At 55.2% G+C, this 25,366-nt stretch overlaps 1 protein-coding gene across 2 annotated transcripts in view; it reads left to right on the forward strand.

The window, feature by feature from the left end:
* Positions 1–12,013, forward strand: part of ERICH1 (glutamate rich 1) — a 65,848-nt gene extending 53,835 nt beyond the window's left edge. For both annotated transcript variants that reach the window (XM_064585729.1, XM_064585730.1), the window contains exons 4-6: positions 902–1,393; positions 3,600–3,797; positions 11,502–12,013. In XM_064585729.1, coding sequence (XP_064441799.1) covers positions 902–1,393; positions 3,600–3,797; positions 11,502–11,650 — 839 coding nt within the window. In that variant the 3' untranslated portion in view covers positions 11,651–12,013. The remainder of the gene's footprint in view (positions 1–901; positions 1,394–3,599; positions 3,798–11,501) is intronic.
* The last annotated feature ends 13,353 nt before the right edge of the window (positions 12,014–25,366 follow it).

Below are 25,366 nucleotides of genomic sequence, written 5' to 3' on the forward strand. Positions count from 1 at the left end.
AGAGACAGAGGCTGAGAGACAAAGACACAGACAGAGAAACAGAGACAGAGAGATAGAGATAGAGATAGAGACACAGAATGAGAGAGACACAGACTGAGACAGAGACAGACTGAGAGAGACAGAGACAGACTGAGACTGAGAGACAGGGACACAGACACAGAAAGAGAGACAGAGACATACAGAGACACAGAGACTGAGACAGAGACAGACTGCGACAGAGATGGACACAGAAACAGAAGACAGAGACACAGAGACACAGAGACGGAGGCAGCAACAGCCTCAGAGCCTTCACTGTTGTCCCGTGTTCAACCCTGGGGCTTCAGGGTGAGCACGTCACAGCCCCTGATGCCGTACTCTTCGTTGGAGGCCTGCCGGGCACATCCACAGCCAACCCATGGCTGCTGACCGCGAGCCCAAGCTCCATCTTCATTTCAAAATGTGACCTCGTGCTGATTCACACGGGCAAGGCGACCCTAGTTATGATTTATTCTCACATCCGAGTAGCTCTTAGAAGGCACCAAAGTAAAATTTTAAAATATAGGAATTAATGTGTTTTCCCCAAGGCTGCAGGCCTGAAACCTTACTTCCAATAAAATTGCAACAGCTCTTACATCCCTGAAATCTCACCATTTGTCATGATTGTAGCAACGGTGAACGTGCGTGTATCTGTCTCTGTGCAGGCCTCTCTGGAAGAACACGTCCGCCGCTCATTTAGTTAAGGGTAAGTCCCAGGTTCCTCGATCACGTAGTTACTTGAGATAAAGTTGAGAATCACTGAAGTAAATATTTTAAATACCTTTTCTACTGAATCTGCAAGATTCTAATGGAAAACTTAACCTAATATGTTTGTTATGGTTCTATTGTACAGAAAATGGTTGTATTTGAATTTTTGTTTTTATAGATGAGGATCTTCATGATCAACCAAAGAGAAGAAGAGCAAGAAAGCATAAATCCAAGAAAAGTTTTAAAAATCCCAATAATGATCATGCAGAACAAGCAGAATTAAAGAAACAGCAGAGTCTTTCACAAGAAAAACTGCAGCCACGGCCCACAGATGGCCCCACAATCAGTAAAAATAAAAAGAGGAAACTGAAGAAGAAGCAGCAGATGAAGAGGAAGAAAGCTGCCGGCTTACTGACCACAGCCTCTGGCCGCAACTTCATGTACCAGCCTGAGGAGGGCGACAGCGAGCAAGAAGCCCTGAGAGAGAGTGACGGGGAGGACGCGGAGGATCACCGGGAGGATGCTGCAGACGCCCTCGGGGAGGACAGTGCAGACGCCCGCGGGGAGGACGGTGCAGACACCAATGAGGAAGACCTTAAAAGTACCAATGAAAAGGCAGATGATATCCTAAGGTTTCTAAAGTCAACACAAGAAATTTACTTTTATGATGGTATGTTTTTTACCGTTCTTTTGAATAATGGCATCCACTTATTTGGAAAAGTAAGCAAATATAAAATATTTAAATGTTTAAAATATAAAACACGAAAATATGCAGTAGTCAAAATAAGTCATTAGTTTTGAGGCAAAGATGAGAAATTTAAACTCTGTCCAGCAAGGATGCAGAATGGCTTGTGCTCGAGGCTGTGGCTCCTCACGTGGTTGGTCTCTGCATCCTCACTGCTTTAAACGCGATTTCAGAGGCTGTTGGTATTCTCAGCTCTATTTCCACGGGAAAGGTCAGTCCAGATTGCAGGTGTGATGAACTCAGGCTCGTTTTCACGAGCTAATCAGGAAGTAAAAGTATAAGCACAACCGTCCCCTCTGAGAAGTACCTTGATTTACTTCCCACGTGTAACTTGCGGATTTAAGATTTTCAGGGAGCGTCTTTGAGCAACTCTCTATATTGATACAGGAGATGAAAAAGGGAAGCACATTTACTCTCATGGGTGGTAATTGCTTACGTTTGTGTTGAGGTTTACTGACGGCTGACCTCAGGATCAGGAAGGGGCAGGTGCTGAGTTGAGCCACCATGTTCACACCAAGGACAAAGGCGCTCGGGATGAGCCGTTGCCCATTCTGACAACGTTCCTAGTGGATTCAGGGGCTGGGGTGGGTTTAGTGTATCCCGATGTGAGCAAGAATGTGACCTTATGAATAAGACTGAGAAATTTTGGCTCTGTGATAATTGGGGGGGTAAGGAAGTGATTTACACAAGGGTGTGAAAATGCCATTGTTAATAGATCAGTTTAACCCTTTCCCCTTTAGCACGTCTATCAGCGCTTTGTCTTAACAGAGCGAAAACAAACTTAATAGCTAAACGAGGCTAGTAGGAACACATAGCTAATACGCGGCAGAGCAGAAGGAGCCTCAGAAAGACCTCAGTACAGGATCCATTGCGTGTGAGTCTAGGAGGTTCTGCGGAAAAGCGCCCAAGAGGGCAGACCCCAGAGGAGGTGACACCACGTGAGGGCTGAGCCCTAACTCCACGGCCTCCTTTCCCCGGGGGCGTCTGCCGGCCATGCATGTGGGCGCTGGAGCGGGGTGCAGGGGAGGGCCGGCCGAGCCCTGGGAAGCTCACCCACCAGTGTGTGCAGCTTCAGCCACAGTGCAGGCCTGTGGGCCTCTCAGAACCTTTGCCAGATGCCAACCTGTGGGCTGCAAGGTAGGGAGAAGCGAGGAGCTTCAACAACATGGTGGACCTCTTCGGCAGTTTTGGGATGCTGACAAGGTTGACATCCCAGAGGGCCACGCACTTGGAGCAGGGGTGGGTGGAGGCGGCTGAGCCCACCCTGTGTCAGCTCAGTCCCTGCAGGGGCAGGTTGGCCCAGACCACCGCCAGTTTCCATACTCACGCACTCCAACTTAGCGGGCAAAACCACGAGAAGAACGTGCAATGGAGACATTGATGTTATCAGAAGGCACTGAAAGAGGTATGATTAAGGTGCTCAAAAAAATAGGGAGAAAAAGGTGAAAAATTGCAGAATTTCACCAGATAGCCTCAATCTATTAAGACAGTCAAATGCAAATTGTGAGAAATATAATAACTGAAATTAAGAACTCAATGCTGAGTCTCAGCCGCAGGTCAGGTTCAGCATGAGAGAGATCAGTGGCCGGGAAACAGGCAGGATAGAACCTGCAGATGGGTGCTCACAGGCGCCAGGGGGACGGGAACAGGTCTGACATGCGTGTACTTGGGGTCCAGGACAGGGCGCTGGGGGCCGTGTGCAGAGGTAATAGTTGGGAGTTCTTTGAAGTTGGGAAAGGCCATCAAGTCATAGACTCAAAATGCTGTATGAAGTCCAAGCGGGACTAAAGCGGAGAACAGCACAGCAAAAGCCGTTGAGTGGGAACGGGGCACCTGAGGCCGGTCTGCAGGGCTGGGCCGTGTCCGTGGCCCTGCCACGGCCCGTGACTCCTAGCGGTGTTTCTGGAAGGCGTCGCAGGAGATGGAGGCCCAGACAGAGGCAGGCCTCCAGCGGCTTCACTGAGCCCTAGTTCCTTGCTGACGGTTCACATTCTGCTCCAGCGGCCTCTCCTGGCAGCTTCCTCTATCCCCAGCAGCTCATTCTGAGTAGAGACGCGTTAGGTGGGAAGTACCTTCAGCTGACAGAAAGAAACATAAACGTGTGTTTCTCTGGGACCCTGGCTTTGCTTAGGTGCCTCCAAGGATGATGCAGACTGTGCTGTGTCCGTGGAAGCCAGTCAGGAGCTGTTCCAGCATCTCGAGGCTCACAGCATGTCCCCCTCTGATGTGCGCCTTGTGCATCACATGAAAACGCTGTTACTCGTGCGAGACACCGAGAGCCTGCAGCACGCCCTGGAGAGGCTCCCAGCATGTTGCGCCATGCCGCCCGGTACGTACTGAGCCCCTGGGGTCAGCCCCCGAGGCCGGGGGGCAGAGCGTCGGGGACGCGCGTGTGCTTGTGGACACGGGAATGTGCTTGCTGTAAGCAGGACTCACGTGACGGGCGCGGAAGGCCCTGTGCCGCCCGATCTTCCAGGCGCTGAGCTGTCTGGGCCAGATGTCATCGGTTTAAATGTCACCCCTTGCCCGCTTCCTCCTCTGCTCTGCTGGTAGGAGGCTGACTTTTTCTGCCCGTTAAGTATCTTGGGGAGACGTGAATTACAAGACGACTTTTCTCTTGTGTACCACCCTTTCTTGGGTGCCCTTTCCACGCAAACTGTCAGGTGCTGGGGCCAACCGTGCCCCAGTCCTCCCAGCACCGGGGTGCTGACTTCGTGTCAGTAGCTTGAAATGGGCGTTGGGGGGAGTATCAGGCCACGGGAGTGTGCAGACGCCAAGGATCAGAAAATCAAGGCTCTTCCTAGAGAACCACCGCAGAGCCCACGCCTGACCCACACCAGGCCAGTGGCACCTTTTCAGCTGAATGAATGGAGGGCTTCTGCAGACTTCTCCGAGGGAACGTCAAAGTGACCACAATGACTGTCTCCACCCAGAAACCTCATGGTTGCAGCTGAAAGGTCACTACTAACATGGTATCAAATCAGGTAAGAGGACAGTAAGGCCATCCCAGTGTGGCGCTGGGGTGACGAGCAGGGGAGTGACAGGGACCGTCAACACTTCATTCTCCAGTTGGGGAGGCCGGTCACCGAGCTGGGGTCCCAGAGGTCCCAGAGGTCCTGAATTAACGTGTCTGTTGAGCTTCATTGGGCGTCTGCCTGCGCCGCCCTCTGTCCTCAGTTGCTGGATTCTCGGAGAACGGGGCAGACAAAGCCCTGCCCTTGGGTGCTCGTGTGCCGGTGGGGCGACTGGAGATCAGGAGCTGACCCCCGCCGTATGCACGCTAGACAGGAGCCTCGAGTCCCGGTGGGGAGACGGGTGACGAGATTGGGAGCTGACCCCCGCCGTGTGCACGCAGGACAGGAGCCTTATGTACTGGTGGGGAGACTGGGGAGATCGGGAGTGACCCCCGCCGTGTGCACGCTAGACAGGAGCTTCGTGTCCTGGTGGGGCGATGGGTGACAAGATCGGGAGCTGACCCCCGCCGTGTGCACGCTAGACAGGAGCCTCGAGTCCCGGTGGGGAGACGAGTGACGGGATTGGGAGCTGACCCCCGCCGTGTGCACGCTAGACAGGAGCTTCGTGTCCTGGTGGGGCGATGGGTGACAAGATCGGGAGCTGACCCCCGCCGTGTGCATGCTAGACAGAAGCCTCGAGTCCCGGTGGGGAGACGGGAGACGAGATCGGGAGCTGACTCCGCCGTGTGCACGCTAGACAGGAGTCTCATGTCCTGATGGGGAGACTGGGGAGATCGGGAGCTGACCCCCACCGTGTGCACGCTAGACAGGAGCCTCGAGTCCCGGTGGGGAGACGGGTGACGAGATCGGGAGCTGACCCCCGCCGTGTGCACGCTAGACAGGAGTCTCATGTCCTGATGGGGAGACTGGGGAGATCGGGAGCTGACCCCCGCCGTGTGCACGCTAGACAGGAGCCTCGTGTCCTGGTGGGGAGATGGGTGACAAGATTGGGAGCTGACCCCCGCCGGAAGCTGACCCCCGCCGTGTGCACGCTAGACAGGAGCCTCGAGTCCCGGTGGGGAGACGGGTGACGAGATCGGGAGCTGACCCCGCCGTGTGCACGCTAGACAGGAGCCTCGAGTCCCGGTGGGGAGACGGGTGACGAGATCGGGAGCTGACCCCCGCCGTGTGCACGCTAGACAGGAGTCTCATGTCCTGATGGGGAGACTGGGGAGATCGGGAGCTGACCCCCGCCGTGTGCACGCTAGACAGGAGCCTCGTGTCCTGGTGGGGAGATGGGTGACAAGATTGGGAGCTGACCCCCGCCGGAAGCTGACCCCCGCCGTGTGCACGCTAGACAGGAGCCTCGAGTCCCGGTGGGGAGACGGGTGACGAGATCGGGAGGTGACCCCCACCGTGTGCACACTAGACAGGAGTCTCATGTTCTGATGGGGAGACTGGGGAGATCGGGAGCTGACCCCCGCCCTGTGCATGCTAGACAGGAGTCTCATGTATTGGTGGGGAGACTGGGGAGATCGGGAGCTGACCCCCGCCGTGTGCACGCTAGACAGGAGCCTCGAGTCCCGGTGGGGAGACGAGTGACGGGATTGGGAGCTGACCCCCGCCGTGTGCACGCTAGACAGGAGTCTCATGTCCTGATGGGGAGACTGGGGAGATCGGGAGCTGACCCCCGCCGTGTGCACGCTAGACAGGAGCCTCGAGTCCCGGTGGGGAGACGGGTGACGAGATCGGGAGCTGACCCCCGCCGTGTGCACGCTAGACAGGAGCCTCGAGTCCCGGTGGGGAGACGGGTGACGAGATCGGGAGCTGACCCCGCCGTGTGCACGCTAGACAGGAGCCTCGAGTCCCGGTGGGGAGACGGGTGACGAGATCGGGAGCCTACCCCGCCGTGTGCACGCTAGACAGGAGCCTCGAGTCCCGGTGGGGAGACGGGAGACGAGATCGGGAGCTGACCCCCACTGTGTGCATGCTAGACAGGAGCCTCATGTATTGGTGGGGAGACTGGGGAGATCGGGAGCTGACCCCCGCCGTGTGCACGCTAGACAGGAGCCTCGTGTCCTGGTGGGGAGATGGGTGACAAGATTGGGAGCTGACCCCCGCCGGAAGCTGACCCCCGCCATGTGCACGCTAGACAGGAGCCTCGAGTCCCGGTGGGGAGACGGGTGACGAGATCGGGAGCTGACCCCGCCGTGTGCACGCTAGACAGGAGCCTCGAGTCCCGGTGGGGAGACGGGTGACGAGATCGGGAGCTGACCCCGCCGTGTGCACGCTAGACAGGAGCCTCGAGTCCCGGTGGGGAGACGGGAGACGAGATCGGGAGCTGACCCCCGCCGTGTGCACGCTAGACAGGAGCCTCGAGTCCCGGTGGGGAGACGGGAGACGAGATCGGGAGCTGACCCCCGCCGTGTGCACGCTAGACAGGAGCCTCGAGTCCCGGTGGGGAGACGGGTGACGAGATCGGGAGCCTACCCCGCCGTGTGCACGCTAGACAGGAGCCTCGAGTCCCGGTGGGGAGACGGGAGACGAGATCGGGAGCTGACCCCCGCCGTGTGCACGCTAGACAGGAGCCTCGAGTCCCGGTGGGGAGACGGGTGACGAGATCGGGAGCTGACCCCCGCCGTGTGCACGCTAGACAGGAGCCTCGAGTCCCGGTGGGGAGACGGGTGACGAGATCGGGAGCTGACCCCGCCGTGTGCACGCTAGACAGGAGCCTCGAGTCCCGGTGGGGAGACGGGTGACGAGATCGGGAGCTGACCCCGCCGTGTGCACGCTAGACAGGAGCCTCGAGTCCCGGTGGGGAGACGGGTGACGAGATCGGGAGCTGACCCCGCCGTGTGCACGCTAGACAGGAGCCTCGAGTCCCGGTGGGGAGACGGGTGACGAGATCGGGAGCTGACCCCCGCCGTGTGCATGCTAGACAGGAGCCTCGAGTCCCGGTGGGGAGACGGGTGACGAGATCGGGAGCTGACCCCGCCGTGTGCACGCTAGACAGGAGCCTCGAGTCCCGGTGGGGAGACGGGTGACGAGATCGGGAGCTGACCCCGCCGTGTGCATGCTAGACAGGAGCCTCATGTATTGGTGGGGAGACTGGGGAGATCGGGAGCTGACCCCCGCCGTGTGCACGCTAGACAGGAGCCTCGTGTCCTGGTGGGGAGATGGGTGACAAGATTGGGAGCTGACCCCCGCCGGAAGCTGACCCCCGCCGTGTGCACGCTAGACAGGAGCCTCGAGTCCCGGTGGGGAGACGGGAGACGAGATCGGGAGCTGACCCCCGCCGTGTGCACGCTAGACAGGAGCCTCGAGTCCCGGTGGGGAGACGGGTGACGAGATCGGGAGCTGACCCCCGCCGTGTGCACGCTAGACAGGAGCCTCGAGTCCCGGTGGGGAGACGGGTGACGAGATCGGGAGCTGACCCCGCCGTGTGCACGCTAGACAGGAGCCTCGAGTCCCGGTGGGGAGACGGGTGACGAGATCGGGAGCCTACCCCGCCGTGTGCACGCTAGACAGGAGCCTCGAGTCCCGGTGGGGAGACGGGAGACGAGATCGGGAGCTGACCCCCACTGTGTGCATGCTAGACAGGAGCCTCATGTATTGGTGGGGAGACTGGGGAGATCGGGAGCTGACCCCCGCCGTGTGCACGCTAGACAGGAGCCTCGTGTCCTGGTGGGGAGATGGGTGACAAGATTGGGAGCTGACCCCCGCCGGAAGCTGACCCCCGCCATGTGCACGCTAGACAGGAGCCTCGAGTCCCGGTGGGGAGACGGGTGACGAGATCGGGAGCTGACCCCGCCGTGTGCACGCTAGACAGGAGCCTCGAGTCCCGGTGGGGAGACGGGTGACGAGATCGGGAGCTGACCCCCGCCGTGTGCATGCTAGACAGGAGCCTCATGTATTGGTGGGGAGACTGGGGAGATCGGGAGCTGACCCCCGCCGTGTGCACGCTAGACAGGAGCCTCGTGTCCTGGTGGGGAGATGGGTGACAAGATTGGGAGCTGACCCCCGCCGGAAGCTGACCCCCGCCGTGTGCACGCTAGACAGGAGCCTCGAGTCCCGGTGGGGAGACGGGTGACGAGATCGGGAGCTGACCCCGCCGTGTGCACGCTAGACAGGAGCCTCGAGTCCCGGTGGGGAGACGGGAGACGAGATCGGGAGCTGACCCCCGCCGTGTGCACGCTAGACAGGAGCCTCGAGTCCCGGTGGGGAGACGGGAGACGAGATCGGGAGCTGACCCCCGCCGTGTGCACGCTAGACAGGAGCCTCGAGTCCCGGTGGGGAGACGGGTGACGAGATCGGGAGCTGACCCCGCCGTGTGCACGCTAGACAGGAGCCTCGAGTCCCGGTGGGGAGACGGGAGACGAGATCGGGAGCTGACCCCCGCCGTGTGCACGCTAGACAGGAGCCTCGAGTCCCGGTGGGGAGACGGGTGACGAGATCGGGAGCTGACCCCGCCGTGTGCACGCTAGACAGGAGCCTCGAGTCCCGGTGGGGAGACGGGAGACGAGATCGGGAGCTGACCCCCGCCGTGTGCACGCTAGACAGGAGCCTTGAGTCCCGGTGGGGAGACGGGAGACGAGATCGGGAGCTGACCCCCGCCGTGTGCACGCTAGACAGGAGCCTCGAGTCCCGGTGGGGAGACAGGTAACGAGATTGGGAGCTGACCCCCGCCATGTGCATGCTAGATCGGAGTCTGCGGAGAAGGAAAACCCACAGGGAGGGGATATTCTTGCAGCCAGGAGCAAATGCACTGGGATGGAGTGTGGTGGGTTTCTCATGGTGGGAGCAGGTCGTGGGAGCAGGCGGATGGAGGGCGACCTGGCGGTGGTGTCGACCCGAGTGCAGAGTCATGCCATCGCTATGGGCTTCTGCTCCCAGACACAAGCAAGACCCCTGGCTGTCGAGTTCAGGCCAGAGTGAAGGGTCAGGAGCAGAAGGCCGGGGCCTTTGCTTATGGTGAGAGAGGCGGTCCAGAGGTGTGGGAGGTTCAGAGAGGCTGTGCAGGTGGAAGCCACAGGATGGCCAGCTGAGCAGGCGTGGGGCCTGAGCCTCTGGAAGAGCCCAGTGGCCGGTTCTGAGCTGTGATGCTCGGAGGGGCAGAGTCCAGGGAGAGGGACCTCAGGAGCCAGGGTCGCCTGGGGCCGGACGGGATGCTGGCTGGACACCCAGGGTGAGACTGAGGATGGGGAAGGTCACCAGGGGCCACCTTCGCAGAGCAGAGAGGGTGGAGGAGAGCAGAGACCCGTCCGGGGGCCCCTGCAGGAGGAGGCGCGGGGGAGCCTAGAGGCGAGCGTGCGGGAAGGCATGGTGCCTCAGAAGCTGAGGCACCCAAGCCCTTCTCACAAGGAGCTCAGCTCAGGGGGGTCGGGCGGCCAGGGCTTCCTGAGCAGCTCGCTGGTGGTCGCGCTAGATGCAGCAGACTTAAATTTCCATAAAGTTTCAGCTCAAATTGCAGAAAGCCAGTTTTATTAAACAAATATAAAGTTTTTATGAGGTAAAAATAAATCATTTAAAATTTTCAGAATTTGTGCTGTGTTCCTCACACGGAGGCCTTTCTTCTGCGTTGCTCTAAAACGTGTTGGCAGAGTTCTCAGCAGCAGCTGGGGATTTAGCAGGAATGTTTCTCTGGGCTTCTTACGTTCAGGTCACTGGGCAAGTTTTGTCTACAAGCACACTTACTTTCAGCACTTGGTAGAACTAAAACTTACATATGAAGCCCTTTCCTTAAAAATGAGTTCCCTTTTAGTGCATGTAGGATATGCTTTCAGAGTTGTTCTATTTAAAGCTGTTTTGTAGACAAAACAAAGCATGTTAGCAGCAGTGAAGCCCTGTCCTCAGACCGGTGTGTCTGACGCACGCTTGTCCTGGGCGCGGCGCAGGGGCGGGCGGCTGGGCCAGGACCACGCACTTGGGAGCTGCAGAGGGTCCCTCCCCGCCGCTCAGTCATTACCGTTGCTGACACTCGGCCCTTTCCTGGCTGCGCCCCAGTCGGTCTCTTCACGGGTCCGTGTTTAGGGAGCTAGGACCAAGCTGGTGCCCAGGAAAGGGGCCCAGCTCCTGACCACTTACGGTTCCGAACACAGGAGCCTACGGTCCGGGCAGTAACGCTGCACTCTACCGCATGTTGTCACGCGACCCTCCTTGACGCCTGGTGAGGGAGCGCGGGGTCAGGCCGCTGGCCGGGTAGCAGGGCGCATCCGGACCGGCCTTAGCCCCGGGCCTCTGTTCCAAGTGGGCAGTGGGGTGGGCCTCCCAGCGGAGCCGGCTGCATGTGACCGGGCTGCAGGGCGTGCTGACAGCCGGCCGCTCCCGAGGGCAGCCCCGTCTCCGACCGCCCCAAGGCCGCTGTGCGTAGTGGCCGCCTGTGACGGGTGTCCGAGCGGTTAGGAGGCCCGGCACCTGGGGAGAGGCATCCGCACTGGAAGCTGCACAGGCCCCGGAGGCGGGAGAGGGGCGGTGGAGCCCAGGCCGGCTGCAGGCACCACGCTGCGCTAGGGCACCTCCTACGTGTGCCTGCGTGAGGTTCCGGCGCCCCCCGCAGAGGGGTTCCACCTCGGACCCCAAGCTCTCTGTCCCCCTGTGTGCGCACACCTGTGCCTGCGGCCCCGGCGCCCCCGCAGAGGGGTTCCGCCGCGGACCCCGCGTGCTCTGTTCCCCTGTGCGCACACCTGTGCCCGTGGCCCTGACGCCCCCACGGAGGGGTTCCATCGCAGACCCCTGAGCGCCCTGTTCCCCTGCGCGCACACCTGTGTCCGCGGACCCTGCGCGCTCTGTTTCCCTGCGCTGGGTTTCAGTGTGCCCTTCCCCTGAGCGCCGGTGGTCGCGCAATTCCGTCACGGGTGTTCGGAAGGTCTGACAGAGCCTGCAGACCGCGAGCTGTCACCCGAGGAAGCACCGACCCCCAGAATTTACCCGCGTGCTGTAGGCTCTGACTGCCGCGGGCCGCGACCACTACCACTTCTGAGCCAACAGCTAAGGGCTAAAAAACATCATTTATAGTTTGTGTTTGGGGACTTTCCTGCTCTTTTTTATCTTTTGTTTTATGTCGTGTGTTTGCCCTCCAGACCACGCCAGAGTGCTCTCAGCTTTCTTTAACTACTGGGTCACACACATCCTTCCGGAGAAACACAGTGAACAAGTCGGTGCATCCAAGAAGAGCCAACATTTAGCAAGAAAATATAAAACGGCAAACATGCGATCGGCAGAGACGTGATTTGTACAGAGAAGACAGAATTGCTAAATTTTCTTTGTAACCTGAATCCCAGGAACTTTGAAAGTATCTCTGCCGTGTTATTTATTTATGTGTTGTACACAATGGGCAACATGCAGTCAGACTTTGAGAAACTGGGATAAAATGGAACATTTTCAATTATCAGAAATTGCTTATGTCTCAGATTACTACACAGTGATCCTGTTTTTCTGATTCTTGTAAAAATTGAAAATGGACATTCTGTTAAATTTAATAAACTGTGTAGTTTGAAGTTGTTATATATTTTTGTAAAGTAATATAACCTTGTATTTGAAAGTCTCTGTTTTAAGAACACTTTATGGACATTAAATGTTCTGGTTTAGGTCATTTGATTCTAGTTGAATTTATTATTTTCTTCCTTGTTTCCTCTTCTCTGCTTTGGGAATAACAAGAACATCATTTTCCCGGTTTGATCTTCCCTTTCTCCGTGGTGATAGTCACCTGTTCTCAGGATTACTGGGTTTTAGAGACACCTGTCAGCTGACTCACGCTTTAGGAGGTCATTGACTCTGTCCATGAAAATATATTTTTTTATTGTGGTAAAATATGCATAACATAAAATTCATCATTTTAGCCGTTTTTAAGTGTACAATTCAGTGGCATTAAGTTATTCGCAGCGTCGGGCGACCATGCCACTCTTCAGGCTAAACAGCATTCCGCTATATGGATAAGCCACGTTCTGTTTGCCTGCCATCTGCTGATGGACGTCTGGGCTGTTGTGAATAGTGCCGCCCTGGAGACCGTGCACGGAATCCTGTGTGGACACCTGTGTTCCTGCCTCTCGGGGGGTAGGATTGCCCGGTCCGACGGTAACTCTGAGTGTGACTTCTCGAGGAAATGCTGGTCTGCTGTCCATGGGGGCCACACCATCCTGCATCCCGCCAGCCCTGCACAGAGTGGCCACGGCCCCCACATCCACCCTCACGCTGTTATCTTCTGTTTGCTTGGTGGTAGCCAGCCTGATGGCGACAAATGATGTCTCGTGTGCTTTCAGTTTACATTTCCATGGTGTTGAATGCTTTTGAGCATATTTTCACCTGCTTGTGGGCCATTCTCTTTTTCAGGGAAATGCCTGTTGAAGTCATTGTCCATTAGGGAATTGGATTATCTGGTTTTTGTCATTGGATTATAAGAGTTCTTTATATATTCTGAATATTAATCCCTTATCAGAGAAGTGATTTTACGGTGTTTTCTCCCATTTTGTGGCCTGCCTGCCTTGTCTCTAGCTCACTACTGTTCTTTGATGCACAAATGGTTTACATTTTGATGAAGTCCAACTTATTTATCTTTTCCTTTGTTGCTGATGCATTTGGTGTCATATCCAGGATATAATTGCCAAACCAGTATCATAAGATTTTTCCCTAATGTTTTCTCCCAAGAATTTCATAGTTCTTTGTAACTCTTACATTTAGGTCTTTGATCCACTTTGAGTTAATTTTTATATACGGTGTAAGGTAAGATTCTGATTTCATTGTCTGTGTGTGGATATTCAGTTATCCCAGGATCGTATGTTGAAAAGACTGTCTTTTCCCCATTGACTGGTCTTGGCACCCTTGTTGAGAATCATCTGACCGCATATGTGAGGATTTATTTCGGGGTTCTCTGTTCTATTCCATTTGTCTGTATGTCTGTCCTTATGCTAGGACCACACTATTCTCATTACTGTAGCTCCATAGAAGATATGAGATCAGGAAGTGTAAATCCTCCAGCTTTGTTCTTTTTCATGATTGTTTTGGCTATTTGGGGCCCCTTGAGATTCCATGTGAATATTAGGCTAGAGTTTTCTATCTCTGGAAAAAACACCTTTGGTAATCATAGGGATTGCATTGAACCTGGAGATCACTTTGGGTGGTGTGGTCATCTCAACACTATTATTAAGTCTTCCACTCCACGAACATGGGATGTCTTTCCATGTATTTATGACTCTTCCTAAATTCCCTTTAGCAGTGTTTTGTAGAATTCAGTGTACTAGCCTTTCTCTCCATCATTAAGCTTAGTCCTAAGTATTTTATTCTTTCTGATGTGATTGTAAATGAAATTGTTTTCTTAATTGCCTTTTCAGATGGTTCATCATTAGTATAGAAATGCAACTGATTGGGGCGCCTGGGTAGCTCAGTCGGTGAGCATCTGCCTTCGGCTCAGGTCATAATCCTGGGATCTAGCATCCAGCCCTGCATCGGGCTCCCTGCTCAGCGGGGATTCTGCTTCTCCCTCTGCCTCTGCTGCTCCCCCTGTTCTCTCTCTCTCTCTGTCTCTCTGTCAGATAAATAAATCTTTAAAAAAGAAAAAAGAAATGCAGCTGATTTTTGTATATTGGTTTTGTATCCTGCAATGTTGCTGAGTAACAGTGGTGTATGTGTGTATTCTTTATCCCGCCATGTCCTTAAGAGATGCCTGTTCCACTAAGTAGAACCTTCTGGAGGCAGATTGAGACAGCCAAGATTTGCTACCGGTTCTGGAGAGCCATCAGTTTGCAGCTAGGTGCTGTGAAGCACCCTGAGCTTCATAAAAGTCAGTAAGTGGAGCCACCGGCCAGACCTGGACACTAGGATAGGCCCGCCACACCCCAGGGCTGTGACCAAGAGCATGAATGCTCTTGGCCAGGGTGGGCGCACGTCCTAAAGGAGCCATTTTGGGGAGGCCACACCTTGAGGTGAGAGAGGTGGGGCAGCATCACCGTTCACTCCCCTGACAACGTCTGGCTCCTCCCCGTGCCCCCCCCAAGGGAGAAATGTCACCTGCACGAGGGTCCTACCCATCCACTACCTCCCTCTCTCCGCTAATATAAGTCAGCATGGAATGTGGGTGAGGTCCGAGCCCCGGGAGTCATGTCCCTTCCCACGGGGACCAGGGACCACTCGGCAGCACAATGTCAACTGCTGCTTGCCTTCAGGGACCACCTGGCTGGCCTTAGGAAACCTGACTTTTCATGGACCCAGATAGTGACCCTCCCACAGTGCCTGTGAATTAATAAGCTGTGTCTGCCAATATGAAAATACTGACAGATTCATTAATTTTCCTGTTAATTCTCAGCGTCTAATTTGTGTCTCTTAATTAGGATCAATTTACATTTTTTCTGTGCACAGCAAGTTAGCACACTGTTGACAGAGAGGAAAACCCTGCAGTTGGCAGACGGACGGCCCTTCATTTGGTCTCTTTCCTCTCAGCACAGAATCCGGCCAACTCCCCTCCTCCCCCTTCCCCACTCCGTGGGGTTTTGCCTTCTCTGTTTCCCCGGCCACACCCCAAAATACACAGGAACAGGATGTAATCCCACAGGCAGGGCGGTCAGGGTCAGTGGGTTTTGTGTATCATTCTAATTCAAAGAAGAAAAAAATGCCTCTTCTAGAGAACAAAAGCAAATAAATCCTGTCTCTAATGTGTTGGCATAAATATGGTAATGTTTATCACCATGGGGTTGAAGTTGGGTAATAAATAGATCAATTTATCTTTTATAAAAGTGCAGAATATTCATGAGGTGCATGTGACTTGTTCTCTGTGAACCAGTCACAACAAAGAGAAGGAAGCTCTCAGGAAATGGGTGGGTATGCATTAGCTTGCTGATACTGAGACCCTGGTGTTCCGGAGAAAAGCCTGTCCACACCTTCCCGCAGCCCTGAGACCCCAGAGGCCCCAGACGAGGCCATGGCATGCGCGCCCGAGCTTTTCCTGCCCCCACAACCCAAGGGCTGCAGTGTTTTCAGAGAAAAGCTGCCCTGAGTTCACCTGCACCAGCACTTGGCTGATTCTGGATTTTTCTTCTATGTCCAGCACATGCTTGAGCCCCAGCGTTTTCTCGGGGGACCTTGTCTTCTCATTTGGGGCACATATTCTTCAGAGAATCTAATGAAAGCATCAGACCCTCTCCAAAATAAGGAGCGGATGCACGTGTCCACCCCACCCCGGACACACAAATATCGTGCACAACTTTATTTTTTTTTTAAAGATTTTATTTATTTATTTGACACAGAGAGACACAGCGGGAGAGGGAACACAAGCAGGGGGAGTGGGAGAGGGAGAAGCAGGCTCCCCGTGGAGCAGAGAGCCCAATGCGGGGCTCGATCCCAGGACCCTGGGATCATGACCTGAGCCGAAGGCAGACGCTTAACGACTGAGCCACCCAGGCACCCCTCGTGCACAACTTTAAAGAGGTTGCATGTTCCCCCCAAATCCATTCGCCAGTGTGTTAATATTCTCCTTCTGCACAACAAATGACCACAAACCAGTGGCTTAAAACAGCACCCATGTATTTGTCCCAGTGTCTGTAGGTCAGGGCGCAGGCCTAGCTACCTGGCTCGTGTGCTCAGGGTCTCACTGGGCTGTTGGTGGAGCTCTGTTCCTATGGCTTAGGACTGAGGTCCTGGTGTTCTTGCTGGCTGTTGGCCAGGACATCTCTCAGCTCCTTGAGGACCCCATGTCCCAGCCACGGACCCCTCTGAGCCCCTCCAACCTGGCAGGGACCCCTTCAAGGCCAGCAGAAGAATCTAGGAAGAGCTGAGCCTTCTCAAGGGCTTACCCTGATGGATTGGACCCACCAGGATGCTCTCTCTTTTGAATAATTTAAAACTGATGAATGGGCAACTTCAGGATCCTGCAGTAAATGCAGACAAGCCTTTATTGTGCTCACACTGCTCACAGGGCACCCGGCCACTGCAGTGTCCGCCACACATGGGATGCCTGGTGCATGTGCACACACGGGTCACAGCACACGCAGGTGTCTGGAATATGTGCACGCATGAGTCAGCACATGCAGGTGTCCTATGTATACATGCATGAGTCAGCACATGCGGGGAACCCATGTATCCACGCATGAGTCAGCACACGTGGGGGTCCCGTGTTTACACACATGAGTCAGCACATGCAGGTGTCCTATGTATACATGCATGAGTCAGCACACGCAGGGTTCCCGTGTATCCGCGCATGAGTCAGCACATGCAGGGGTCCTGTGTATGTGCACACAAGTCAGCACACGCATGGGTCCCGTGTATGTGCACATGAGTCAGCACACGCAGGGGTCCCAGGTATCCGTGCATGAGTCAGCACACGCAGGGGTCCCGTGTATGTGCACACGAGTCAGCACACGCAGGGGTCCCGTGTATGTGCACACATGAGTCAGCACATGCAGGGTCCCGTGTATGTGCACACGAGTCACCACACACAGGGGTCCCGTGTATCCGTGCATGAGTCAGCACTCGCAGGGGTCCCGTGTATGTGCACATGAGTCAGCACACGCAGGCGTCCCGTGTATGTGCACACATGAGTCAGCACACGCAGGGGTCCGGTGTATCCACGCACGAGTCAGCACATGCAGGGGCCCCGTGTATGTGCACACATGAGTCAGCACTGCAGGGGTCCCGTGTTTACACACACGAGTCAGCACACGCAGGTGTCCCGTGTATGTGCACACACGAGTCAGCACACGCAGGGGTCCCATGTATGTGCACACGAGTCAGCACATGCAGGGTCCCGTGTATGTGCACACACAAGCCAGCACACGCAGGGGCCCCATGTATGTGCACACGAGTCAGCACACGCAGGGTCCCGTGTATGTGCACACATGAGTCAGCACATGCAGGGTCCCGTGTATGTGCACACACGAGTCAGCACACACAGGGGTCCCATGTATGTGCACACATGAGTCAGCACACAGAGGGGTCTCATGTTTACACACACGAGTCAGCATACGCAGGGGTCCCGTGTATGTGCACACGAGTCAGCACACGCAGGGGTCCCGTGTATGTGCACACATGAGTCAGCACACAGAGGGGTCTCATGTTTACACACACGAGTCAGCACATGCAGGGTCCCGTGTATGTGCACACACGAGTCAGCACACACAGGGGTCCCATGTATGTGCACACATGAGTCAGCACACAGAGGGGTCTCATGTTTACACACACGAGTCAGCATACGCAGGGGTCCCGTGTATGTGCACACGAGTCAGCACACGCAGGGGTCCCGTGTATGTGCACACATGAGTCAGCACACAGAGGGGTCTCATGTTTACACACACGAGTCAGCTCATGCAGGTGTCCCGTGTATGTGCACACATGAGTCAGCACACGCAGGCGTCCCATGTTTACATGCACGAGACAGCACAAGCAGGTATCTGAGATATTTGTAAGTATCCTATGATTAACTCAAGAGAGTGCCCCAGTCGGGCGCCTGGGTGGCTCAGTCGGTTAAGCGACTGCCTTCGGCTCAGGTCATGATCCTGGAGTCCCGGGATCGAGTCCCGCATCGGGCTCCCTGCTCGGCGGGGAGTCTGCTTCTCCCTCTGACCTCCCCCCTCTCATGCTCTCTGTCTCTCATTCTCTCTCTCTCAAATAAATAAATAAAATCTTTAAAAAAAAAAAAGAGTGCCCCAGTCGTGAGACCTGGTGCAGACAGGAGGTGGGGGCTAACCTAGTGACCCCCCCCCCGCAGATTGTCTTTTTTGGGGGGAAAGCACAATAGCCTTCAGCAATTCCTGCCAGATTTAAATTCCCCCCAAATGAGCCCCTGTTACTCACCTCTTGATTTTATCTTCCTTTTAGCTATTTAAATATCGATTTCCAGAAAATAATATTAAGATAGACTCCAGATATTAGACCCTCTCCTTTTTTCTCCCTTTAGCAGATGTTTCAAGAAATACATTCCTAGAGAACAAACGCCCTGTGCAGAGGCCTCCTCCCTCGGCCTGCGGTGGGTGCGTGGCTGGCCACGAACACTCTCGCTGGGTCACCCAGCCCCTTCTGTTTTGCAAGAGAAGCTGGTGGCCAGAGGCTGGGGTGTGCTCAGGTGGGAAGTGGATGGTGAGATGTAGGTGTGGGTACAATGTGGGGGGAACGCGCTGTCGGCATCCGGGTAGAGAGAAATCACCTTCCGGGAGGATCTCGGGAGAGAGGTGGTGTCTGAGCCATTCCTGGAAAGACAGGTGGGAGGAAGACGTCTGGGAATCCGGGAAGAGGACCGGGCCTGGTCATGGGTCCTGTGGCTGTTTTCCATCGGCACCAACAAGGCTGTGCTGGGACTCACCAGAGCTGACAGACCTTTGCTGGAAATTACCACAACAATATCTCCCTGTCAAATTTCATCACCACCACCCTTGCAGGAAACGTGCCCGTCTGAAAGTAATTAATGGCGTCCTAAGGGATTGGAACATTCCAGAACGAGCGTGGACAGTAACTGACGGCAGCCAGCCGCCCGAGGCTGTGCCAGGAAGCAGACTCCCGGTGACATGCGGCAGCTCCGCGGGGGCGCATGCGGTGTTACTGCCATGGTCTGGTCCAGGGGCCTTTCCAGGAGGGACGGGGTACCCACTGTCTCGCCACGCACAGGACACGCACGTGGCAGTTTCCCAGGTGCCGCTTGACCTTCAGACGTCCCGGCGAGCACGAGACAAGCCTGCGCAGAGCCCGCTCCGTTTGACGTTGAACAGAAGGCAGCTTTCTCGCGTCTGTCAGGAGTGAGCTTTGCCGTGTCTGCGGGGACAGTGGGAGGACTGCTCGTCCCGCTTGGGCAGGAAGCTCGTCACCAGCAGCAGCGGCATCCCAGGAGAGGGAGACCAGACGCGGGCAGGGGGGTGTGCGCGGCCCCTAAGGACAGATGCCCCGATGTCGGGTCGCATGAACCGTGTGGGGGTGAAATGCACATTCACCGGGGCCGCTTCGGGATCCGGCACCTGTGGACAGCGAGGATGGGTGCGTGTTGCTGTTTAAAAGGAAGCCCATGTTGAGGCGAACTGTGAATGGGGACAGAGCCACGTGGGGGGCTGAGCCACGGGGACCCAGTCTGGAGAAGGCCCACAGGTGAGGAACCTGGGTCCCTGGGCACACCTGGGGCAGCCAGCCCACCGAGGCCTGCAAAGGAAAGGTCCGGAAACAGCCCGTTCCTGGGTCCTCCGTCAGCGGTCCTGAAGGTCGCTTTACAGAAAAAATACCCCACGTCAGCTCTTGTGGGACAAGAGGTAATTTTCATGGCCTTGTTATTTGGCTAAAGTACGCTTGGCAAACTGAGAAAAGACAACTGGGAATTTCCCGCAGGCTCTATTCATAAATAAAACGGGGCCTGAATTGTCGTTATTCTACTGAAGTTGATTCGGTGTGCAGACGTGAGGGTGTGGCAGGCGTGCAGGCCGGCCGGAGCTGGCCCTCGGGGTGCAGGTGCTCAGGCTGGGGTGCGGCGGCCTCCCCTGTGCTCACGGAATGCAGGAAGCAGCCTTGCGCTCTGGGACGATGGGCTTCCTGGGAAGCCAGGCCCCTCAGCACAGAGAGCAGTAGCTCCCACCACCGGGCGTTCAGGGCCAGCAGCCCTTGCGATGCTATACACATCGGAGGCCTTTTCCCACCTTCCCATCTCTCCCTGAACCTGCTGCTTGGGAGCCGCCACCAAGGCCCTCCAGCTGAGTGACCGCCCTGTAAGGGGGCTTCTTTAAAAACAGAAGCTCCCAACTCACGATGATGAGGAGAAGGGAGAGGAAGCAAGGGCATCACACCTTCAGAAGCCAAAGAGCTTAGCAGATCTGGAAAATCAAATCCTCATCTATTAGCACAAAAGAGAGTGAGTGAAAGAAAAGGCCATGTGCAGATCAAGAATGATCATGAGGGATAAAGTGAGCAGCATGATTAATTCAGCAGCTGGGGTCCAAGACACAAAGGAACAGCCAACCAACCACACAACCACACCCTAACCAACCAACCATACAAACACACACCAACCAACCAACCAACCACACAGCCAACCAACAACACACCAACCAACCAACCACACAGCCAACCAACCAACCACACAACCAACCAACCAACTACACAAACACCCACAAACCAACCAACCAATCACACAAATACTCAACCAAACACATAGACAACCATACAACCAACCAACCAGCCACTTAACTGATCAACTACATACCAAATAAACAAGCACACAACCAAACCACGACAGAGCAAGCTACCCAACATGGCGGGTATGTGGTTTACCAGAACACTTAGAATTTGGAAACATGAGATCTGTTCTTTTATAAAAATTGGAAGTCTCTGAAAGAAGGGCAAAAGAAACTAATGAAATTCGTATTTGATTTTTTAAATGTCAAAAGATTCCGAGAATCCTGGATATGCTAATAGGCACACACAAAATTCTCTGCAGGCTTAATTATTATTTACTGTGTTGGATTCACTTACAGCCAGCTGTAGCTCTAGGATGTCTGAGCACAGGGATAAAGGAGAATTTAGAAAGTAAGTTGTAGCTACAGCCTCGGGTCTAGAGACAACAGAGGCCTTGTCTGTTGGAAGATGCTTGGCCAAGATGAAGAGCAGAACCAAACATGGCCACTCTTCCCAAGGACCAAAGACACGTGCCTTGGACTTGGGCTGACACTGGGTCCAGCTGTGAGCCCAGGCTCTGCGGAGACACTTCTAAAGACATAACAGGGAGGCTTCTGGTTTACTAGTCTACAAAGCTCTCAGCAGCCTTCTGTTGTGTGGCTAAAAGGAATTTCTGAGAATAAAGTGTATTCTTTATTGCCAAGTTGCCAAGTTGGAAAATTGTTTACTTTTTAAAAAAACCTCCTTCAGATACTCACTCGTGTATTTATATGTATTCTCTTTTCTTTTTGTTAGTAAGATAGATTTTACCTATGTACATAGCATTTTCAATTAGGACAAATTCTACATTTATTCATAAAATTATTAACCAACATTGAAAAGGGGCTCAGGGAGTCATGTTTCAGTGACAGAATGAAAGGGAAGACATGAGATGTTCCCAAGGATCCCACACAAGGTGGACCATCTGCCACTGAGCCATGTGGTGGAGCAGGTGGGATTCAGTCCTGCATTTGCCTTATGTTTTCCCCTCTCCCAGCTTGCTGAGGGTTGCCTTTGTGTTCATAAACTCTCCTACTCCTTGCTCTGTTGGCCTCATGATACACGGGAGCCTGGGAAGGGCCTGACGGGAGGAGGCATGGAGAGACCACGGCCCAATGGCAGAGGACGTAGCTGCTTGAGCCATGCCGCCCTGGGTGGGCCGTCCACAGGCTGAGCAGCGGCCCCGGTGCTGTGAACACTGAGCCTGGACCAGATTGAGGCCCCTGAAGGACAGGCTTGGTCTTACATGCTCGTACTTCCCCATCACCCCCCAGGAACAGCTCCAGGCATGTAGGAGGTGCTTGCTGAAGATGTAGAGGAGGTTAGAAAGCTTCTCCTCTCCCCCCTGGGTTCCAGGCAGGGGCCCTGAAGGTTCACCCACGGAAGACAGAATGCCATTCAGAAAGAGTGGAGTCTGTTAGTAGGTGGATTACCCACCCTCGCAGGAGAGGCTCCCAGGAGCAGCTAGGGGGCTTTGGAACCCAGGCTCACACACATCTGAACAAAGAAAAAACATCTGCAGCCAGGTGACAACCCAGAGGAAGGGGGTTAGGCTTTCAGGGGCAGCAAACAGGGATGGTAGACTTTGGGGAGCTAATGAGGGTATGGTTATTCAGGACCCGTGTGCCTGCTCAGGGCGAGTGGGAGTCTAGCACCTGCCCTCCTCTTGCTGGTCTGGGAAAGGGGGATGCCAGGGATTGATGTCCTGGCTTTAGGCAAATGGGGCGGGGCAGAGAGCTGCTCTTTCTCACGTGTCTTCAGCTCAAAATCACCAATATGGCAAAGTGGCCTGTGTTGGCGTGGGTGTTGTGGCCCCTCTAAGGGACCCTCTGGCTCCTTCTAGGGCTGTCCGGCTGTGGTGCAGGGTGCCAGGGGCCTGCCAGGAGCAGGCTTGGAAGGAACAGGTCAGGGCTCGAGGGAGGAAAGACAGGGCGCGGGTGGGAACACCTTGCACGTGGTTAGCGGTGCTGCTCCTGGAAGTGGCGTTGTCCGCTTTGTCTAGAATTCCCTACAAGCTTCTCGAGAAGCCTAGCGGACTTTGGGCAAGAAACAGAAATATTATCTCTTCTTTTTTTTTAAGATTTTATTTATTTATCTGAGAGAGAGAATGGGAGACAGAGAGCATGAGAGGGGGAGGGTCAGAGGGAGAAGCAGACTCCCCGCTGAGCAGGGAGCCCGATGCGGGACTCGATCCCGGGACTCCAGGATCATGACCTGAGCCGAAGGCAGTTGCTCAACCAACTGAGCCACCCAGGCGCCCGAAATATTATCTCTTCTGGGAAGATCAGAGCCAAGGGCCGCGTCCCGGAAGAGAAGGCTCCTTGTGTGCCGAGATGTTGTTTCCTCAGTTTTAACTGATTAAAGAACAAAAGCACGGACTGTGTTCCTTCCCCTGCAAGAGAGCGGGCGGGAGGGGCGGCAGCAGGGTCTAATCCTTTCCTGGAACAAAGCCCAATCTGTGTCCTTTGCCCATTTGTTCATTAAACTGGTTTTGTTTGGTTGTTTACCACATACTTTTTAATCACTTCTATGTCCTTCGAGCCTTGTGACCCAGGTCTGCGTGCCACTTGAATTCTGCAGACCCGGCATCCTCTGGGGATAAGGTCCCCCTCTTACCTAAGCACCGTACCATAAGGTATACCTGCCTGACCTCGAGTGACCACGCAAACTGTGTCCCATGCGGTGACCGCGTGGGGAGGGGATGTCTCTGTCCCGCTCCTGCTCCATCCGCAGGTGCTCTCCCCTGCTGCCCCAGAGATGCCCTCCAGCCAGGACCCAAGCCACGGTTACACTGAGCGTTTGGCTGTGTCTTCCTTCAGCACCCATTCGGGAGAAACGGGTCAGTTGTCCCCAGAGCGGCCCACGTTCTCCACGAGGCCACTGTTTGCTCTCTTCTGAGCCTGTGTTCCCATGGCCGGGGGTTAGGTGGGAAGGCCTCTGTCTCCATGGTCAGTGTGTAAATCCAGTGACGCTTGGCACCTCAGGCATTCTGTCCCTGGTGCACTCCCCGGATTTCTCATGCGGTTCGTGATGCTTTCCTGCACCAGCCACACACCCGCTCCTTCCCTACTCTGCCTCCCTCCCCTCCCTCCCAGTAGTAGCCAGCTGCAAGGGAGACTGGGTATGATGGTCATGTCCATGGGGATGGGCAAGGTGCTCTCTCTCTGTCTCTCTCGCCCCATTATGGAGTTTCCTTGAGCCAACAGGAGCCCATCAAGCCGGCCCCTGTGTCCTTCTAGCGGGCTGCATCTTTGAGTGCTTCCCCACTCTCTGAAAGCTCAGATATGCAGGCGAATCATACTTTCTATGCCCCAGAGTTGGGATCATCCATTTCTCCAAGGAGCAAAGGGGTGATTTTTTTAAATACAGATTTCAGAATCAGAATCAGTATTTTTCAAAATCCTTCTTCCCCGCAGGCCCCCACCCAACACGGTTCATAATATCAGGTATGTTTAGGGTGCCCTCACCCCTAAAAAACCTGCACTGTTCCTGGCATGCATAAGGTGCTGAATAACGAAAACCAGAATGTCAATTTTCTTCCTGACCCTAGACTGACAACCTGAGCTGAACCAGAACATGAATTTCAGCACAAAACAGCCCGCATTGACTCGCAGTGTCTAATTCAACTTAACTGAAATACCAGTTTTGTGTTGACTGTACCCATTGGAAAGAAAACATAACAAGACAGGGAGACACAGGCCCCGAGCTGTGTATTTATCTAAGATCACTGAGCACAGGCGAGGCCAGAACACCAAGGATTTAGAATGCGTGAATACACTGTTGTTTCATTTGGCTAAAATTACTTCACTCCATTTTCCCCCTCTTTTAAGCCACCCTAGAGATGGGATCCCAGATCTATTTCTAAATCACACTGAAGGAGATTCCACTGTCTGCTTGCATAATGCATCCCAGTGTTTTAATTTGGGATCTTCTCATCACGAAGAAGCATATTTTCAGCCTCCTCCTCTTGCTTCATAAGGAAGATGCAGCGAGCTAAGACCACAGCCGCCCCCGAGCTCCGCAGACGACGCGGTGCCGCGCGTCACAGAGCCCGTCCTCACCGGGATGGCAGCACAACACTGAGGTCCCCGCGCACCCAGCCCCCTAGTGGGTTTCCAGTCCGCCACAGCGTCTGCTCAGTGGCTGACAACTGCCTCGTCGGCGGGGGGTGCCGTAACCAAGCACCGCCCAGTTCTGTTCCTCGCGCCCTGGGGGCTGGATGTCCAAGGTCATGGTGCCGGCTCGGGTCCTCACGCGGCGGAGAGAGAGGGCACTGGGTCCTCTTCCCCATCCTGTAAGCACAGCCACCCTGGGTCCTCACGGATCCTCGGTCACCTCCTCCCCGGCCCTGGGTTCACGGTCCTGTGGGGGGTCAGGGCCCCACCTGTGAAGCTGGGGGGCACTCGGCACAGAAATAACCAGCCCTTAGAAAATACTTCATCCCTCACAGCGCCTGTTTTACAGATGTGCGGATGGATGGGTAGACGGACACAGAGGCGGCCGGGAGCTGGAAGGTTGGGCCAGGAGGTGGCAGGGCCCTCTGAAGTCGTATCCCGCGTCCTTGCCTTCCTCGAGCTGTCGTCCTGAGAGCATGATGCCCACGCTCGTGGGCTCTGAGGGCAGCAGACGCCCAGCTCGTGCCGGGCAGCCCTGTGTCCGTGTTGGGCCGGCACCAGGGACCCCCGCTTCCGGATGTCTGGTCCTCGAGCCGCACCAGCAGCTCCTGAGGAAAGTGTCCAAGACGGAAGCTGGGCTCGGAGGGAGAGGCGCGGCTTTGGAGTCAGCCTCGGATGGCCCCTAGAAGCCCACCTGGAGTCAGCTCTCAGGCCCAAGGCAG

This window comes from Mirounga angustirostris, unplaced genomic scaffold (assembly GCF_029215605.1).
Source record: "Mirounga angustirostris isolate CCGP_5_RB_7025 unplaced genomic scaffold, mMirAng1.0.hap1 SCAF_2, whole genome shotgun sequence".
Taxonomy (NCBI): domain Eukaryota; kingdom Metazoa; phylum Chordata; class Mammalia; order Carnivora; family Phocidae; genus Mirounga; species Mirounga angustirostris.